General features: G+C 36.6%; 1 protein-coding gene across 1 annotated transcript in view; it reads right to left on the bottom strand.

Annotated features, from left to right (window-relative positions):
• LOC118738995 (vacuolar protein sorting-associated protein 13D-like) overlaps window positions 1-5,664 on the bottom strand; it is a 34,686-nt gene that overhangs the window by 6,058 nt on the left and 22,964 nt on the right. Inside the window, exons 14-15 of the mRNA XM_036470071.1 lie at window positions 2,063-2,275; window positions 1,103-1,975 (exon numbers count right to left, since the gene is read on the bottom strand). Coding sequence (XP_036325964.1) covers window positions 1,103-1,975; window positions 2,063-2,275 — 1,086 coding nt within the window. The remainder of the gene's footprint in view (window positions 1-1,102; window positions 1,976-2,062; window positions 2,276-5,664) is intronic.

Here is a 5,664-nt window from a genome sequence, read left to right as displayed (position 1 = left end):
CGACTAGAAATTTATATCTAAACTTGTTTATACAGATATGAAAAATAATAAGGAAAAATAAACAAAATTTAGCTGCAGCAACTGCTATTACATGAATGCTGCAATATATGAACATATGTATATATGTATGCGCAGAGGTTTGTATATAAATATCCAACAGTATTTGAAATGAATTCCTTGCTAACATGGCTCTAAAGTAAGTTCATTAAGAGAGTTGAAGAATAAAGCCAATAGGAGTCACAGAACAGCATACAAGGAGCTCCGAAAATAGGCATTTATGAGGGCAATAAGAGTCATTTAAGAGCTTCAAAAAGAGTCCAAAATGAGCCGTATATGAGGCCAATAAGAGTCCAATATGACTCATATTGAGGCTCATTTGATGTATGAATTTAAGCTCATATAGGTCGACCTTCGCAGGAAGGGAAACACCCTCATTTCGGACTCTTAAATGAGCTCATAATGGGCACAAAGGCTCCGAAATGGGACTCCTTAAAGACTCATTTATGACTCCAAATGTTTGCTGGGAAGGGAGCTCGAATTTCGATGTGAAGCAAAACTCTCTGGGAAGACAATACCTTTAATAATTGTACCATGGATGTAGCGTCTGATGCTTTTGAAGGGCGCATGTTGTGAGAGTAACGAAAGAGAAATACAAATAAATGATTTGTTTCCTCATTCGGAGATTAACGAATGCTCGCTCGTTTGTTTTTCAGCAGCAATGAAATAAACAAAAGGAAGCGCTGCTTTGAGTTGAGTTGTATTGAGGCGAGTGAGGGATATTTCACTCCTCAATGATAAGTATTGACGAACTCTGAACCTGGGTCAAAACAGTTTTGAAACACATTTTGTGATATCCACATTTTTAAGTTCATTCCAAATATTCAAAACTTCAGCCTAGTTTTGTATAAAAAAAAATACTTTTAATAAAAATTTAAAAACACTTTTCAAATGTTTCGCCACTCTGACTGAATTTTTATAAAAATATACATATTTTAAAATATCTCTTGTTTGGTTTGATCTTATACCCAATTCTTTATACATGTATGTAAGTACTTGTATGCATAAATGTACCATACTACTCCAAACTTCTCTTTACACTTACCTGCACACACATATTCGTATGACACATCAATCGTCCGTTCTCGAAACGCCACCGCTGTGTGGTCACGCGTTGCTTATTTGGCGGTCTTATAACCAAATTTGTATAATCATTCGGATTTAGTGCCTTTTCCACATCCAACACCATACGAAAGCTATTCGATTCACTGTATTTACCAAATTCCGTAGGAGGCGATGAGCCTTCGTGTTCTAACTGACCGCACGTGTTCATTAGCCAAAGTTGCGAACGATCACCTGTGCACTTATGCGCCACAACAACCTTTTTATCGCGTACAGCCAATACAAGTTGCTGTCCCTCGATACCCAATTGAGCCATTTCACTCTCCGTATAGGCGAATGTTTCCTTGAATGCAATATAAATGAAATTAGCATATGTGATGCTGCTGGAACTTTCCATTTTGTTGAGCGCAAACTCAATCGTATTACCACCGGGTGCCTCAATCTGTAGCATATGCGCACCCAGGGGGTCATCTAAGGCGTATGCCAGCGATGATTGCGGGCGCACTGTTGAGCGCCAGTGAGGCTTACAAGCATACTGATAGAAATGTATCATTATTTCCGAGTAATTATCAATGCGTATGGGTGGTGGTAGAGTGTACGCATCGCTGAATAGAAAGAAGTATGTGGCGCCTTTGGAGATCACTTCCAGACGCAAAAAGATCATTTCACCCAAATCATTGCGTACGTTTATGTATATGGAATGTACTTCGTTGATGGGTATGCCGTGTGACCAATGACAACAACTGACATCGCTTATGCGCACACACAACAGCGGCTCCTGCTCGTAATTCGGCCAGTGAAAGGGGAAATTACAGCCCGGTAATGCTGATATTATGTGCTCAGCGTTGGCATTGTCCTGAAGGGTGGAAATTTTTTAGTCAAAGGGTTAGAAAGAGTTGCTTTTATGTAATTGTAGGAGTTATAGGTAGATGTATGCAAGTACCGGTTTTTTAATATCACACTTTTGTGAAAACTCCAACTTTCTCGTGGATTTATTGTAAAGCTGATAGCGAGGCGATAGAATTATAAAAGTCGTCCAAGAATATAAACCACGACCTCTGCGTATATTTACGCCAATGGCATAGCAGCCTTTATATCTTTCAGCACGCAACTGTCGCTGGAAAGTTTCTTTGTGTATGTTAAAGCTTTTGCACCACTACAAAAAAATAAAAATTAGGAAATTATTTATAAAAAAAGATAGTTTTTTTTTATGGAAAGAAGGGTTTAGCAGACAAGAACCGATTTTAATGCATGTATTAATACACCGAATTATTTAAAAATTTTAATTTTGTGGGAAAACGCAATCAAAGATTGTATGAATTCAGTTGGTATACCAATATACAGATGGAAAGACACATATCGTCGCCATTTTTTGCAAGTTTAGTCATCTGTTAGTCTGAACGTATGCATTCTCCATATCAACCTTATTAATTGTATGACGAAATCTCCGAATTTTCAATTGCATCGCTATATTAAAGCTTAAGCAGACGGCGGGGTTGAACCGGATTAACTTGGACTTGACGTCCTTTACGACGACTACTTTAGACCGCAGTAAAACGGACCTCCATCTGGCACTACAAAGGACCAACGGGTCTATGTAAGGCGCATCAGCCAGCCAGTGTAACCTAACCTAACCTAATTCGGATCAACAGCAGTTAATTCCCGAGATGATCGGGATCAACGCTGCCGTCTGTTTATGCTTTTACACTGTAGGGAAAATCTCGTCTTGAAATGACAACAAAGAAACATGAACATGAAATGGTATTATAACTACCAAAGGTCCGATATGTGTAAGTACCAGAATAAGAAGACATAGACCCATTAAAATGTATACTGAAATGAACAGAACGTCGAGCTGAGTCGATTTGGCCATGTCCTTCTGTTTGTATGCAATCAAATATCTCAGTTTTCGAGATATCCGGATGAAATTTGGTAGGTGGGTGCATTTTTATAATGTATTAATCATTTGTCGGAACTGGAAGAATCGGACCACTATAACATATAGCTCTCATACAACTGTTTGTTCAGATATAAGATTTTTCGTTATAACTCCTCTATTTATACAACTAGGAACATTAAATTTAACAATACTTCCACCTATTATCAACAGAATACTCGCTGTGAAAATTACAAAGATCGGGTCACTACAACCTATAGCTCCTCTACCACTGATTGTTCAGATATGAGATTTTTTGTTATAACTTCTCCATTTATGAAGCTAAGAACATGAAATTTCGCACTGTTGTCACTCATTATTAACAGCATAATTACGATGAAAATAAAAAAGAGCGAGTCACTATAACATATATCTTCCATACAACTGATTGTTCAGTTATGAGAATTTTCGTTACAATTCCTCCGTTTATACAGCTACTGTTTTCACTCATTATTAAAAAAATACCTACTGTGAAATTTACAAAGATTGGTTCACAATTACATATAGCTCCCATACAACTGATTGTTCAGATATAGGGGGTTTACTGTAAAACTCATTTACTTGGGCAGCTAAAACCGATACATTTCGGAAGCTATTTTACAAAGTCTACTGAGAAAATCGTCAAAATCTATGCTGTATAAGCTTTATCTCCTATATCACTGATGATCAGATACCAGTTTTTGCGATATATCTCCTTTATGTAGGAAGCTAAACCCATTATATTGTGTTACCGGTTTACATACAGATCACACAGCAGTGAAAATAACTTAGATTGGTGCTATATAAGGTATATCCCCCATACCTCTGGTTGTTTAGATATGATTTTTTATATCTATCTATGTTTGTATGCTGTGAATATATACATTTTTTGAAATGCAGTAACTGTTAAAGTAAAATTTTTAGATGCCTATGAAACGCTGATTTTACTTGTTTTTTATATGAAATAGGGGCAGGAAATAATGTTACTCATACGCCACGTCGTCCATGTTAAAGTTTAAATTTTTTTCATTCGCAATGCAAACTTAAAATGAAAATATCTTGAGGAAATCACCTATCTAGAAAATTGGTGTACAGATCAGCAATCGGCGACCCAAAATTAAGTTTACGTGTATCAACGTTTTTTTTTGTTTTTTTTTTGGCATATTAGCGTTCCTACAGTGTTATTAAACGTGCGATATGTAGATTATTAATAACTAGTGCTCGGAATCTCATGCAATAAAAAATCGATAGTATGCGTATTTAATATGCGCTTCAAATTCAAAAATATGACAAGTAAAATATGCAATTAAAAATATTTTCTAATATTTTATTGCTGGTAGAAAAATAAATAGCACATATTTTAACAAGAAAACAACGAAAACAATTCACTTTAAAATACAATACATATTTATGTATAAAATTAGTTTATAATCAAGCAGACTGTCTGCTGTAAACAGAAACATTCACAGTTTAATAGTAGTTCAGATGAATGTTTGGTTGCTTTAAGTGGGTTGTCACACTGGTGACAAACAGTCAGCAAGTTTGCCGTTTTGGTTCCACAACTTGTATAACCTACAGTCATTTGACGGCTTTAATGAATTTCAGTACATCAAGCAGAGAGAGGCGAACTGGACTCTAAAACATTCGGCAGTAATGGCTTGCCGAGTGTCTTAAGAGTCATCCTTGCGAGGTTTGGACACTCGCTCAGGAAATCTTCGACTGTTTCTTTTGAGCCAGGGTCATCGCAACTGGGACTGAACCTGTTGAAGGGCAATTCAATCCTTTCGGTGTGTACCCCAACGGGCCAGCACATTGTGCACACTGCAATAAGTTTGTAGGTATCTTCTTTGCTCCTTCCTAGGGCAGGTTTGGTTTTAAGTGAGTCGTAGAATGCCCATAACTGCCGGGAAATTCTCCACGATCCTGTACGGTTCCGCCCCTGCTTGGCCTTCAAGTGACACATTTCGTATTGATCAGAGATATAGACCAACTCTCTCCTACAGTCCTCCACAGAGGTACAAGAGAGTGCCTTAAAGACCGTTTGGCTATCCGAGAAGATATTCGGATGAATAATAGGGAAAGATTATAGGTAATTTTTTTGCCAAAAGATTTCGCACTATATTTTAATGGGTATAAATCAAAAAAAAGAAAATATATGGGAAAAACATACATATGCATTTATTGTAACATATATTAAAATATGCGCAATAAATATGCAAAAACATATATTTTCGCAAAATATGAAAAATCATGAATTTACTGCGCAATATGCAAAAGTATACACTAACGATTGAATGCCATTTTAAAGGAAATGTCACGATTCGTAAAGATAGCTTAAACATTTCCATGTGAAAATGGCCAATAAAAACATGTATTTGCATGAGATTAATAACTTTATTACGGCCATATGTATTCCCAGCCAGCAAAAAATCCGTAAATTATTCCGAAAAAGGATTCCATTTACCGATTCCATTTTCGGATATCATGACGATCCGTTTTTCCACTAAACTGTGCGGCAGAAACGTATGTACCTACAGGCAAGCCATGATTCAATTATTAAAGGTTTTGTAAGTAGCTTTTTTTTAAAATTTGGCACTCCCACCCACAGGGATGGTTTTTGGAAGCAGAAG

The sequence above is a fragment of the Rhagoletis pomonella genome, unplaced genomic scaffold (assembly GCF_013731165.1).
Source record: "Rhagoletis pomonella isolate Grant_MI unplaced genomic scaffold, Rhpom_1.0 Rhpom_scaffold_00005, whole genome shotgun sequence".
In the NCBI taxonomy this organism is placed as follows: domain Eukaryota; kingdom Metazoa; phylum Arthropoda; class Insecta; order Diptera; family Tephritidae; genus Rhagoletis; species Rhagoletis pomonella.
This window is presented reverse-complemented; position numbering and strand designations above follow the sequence as displayed.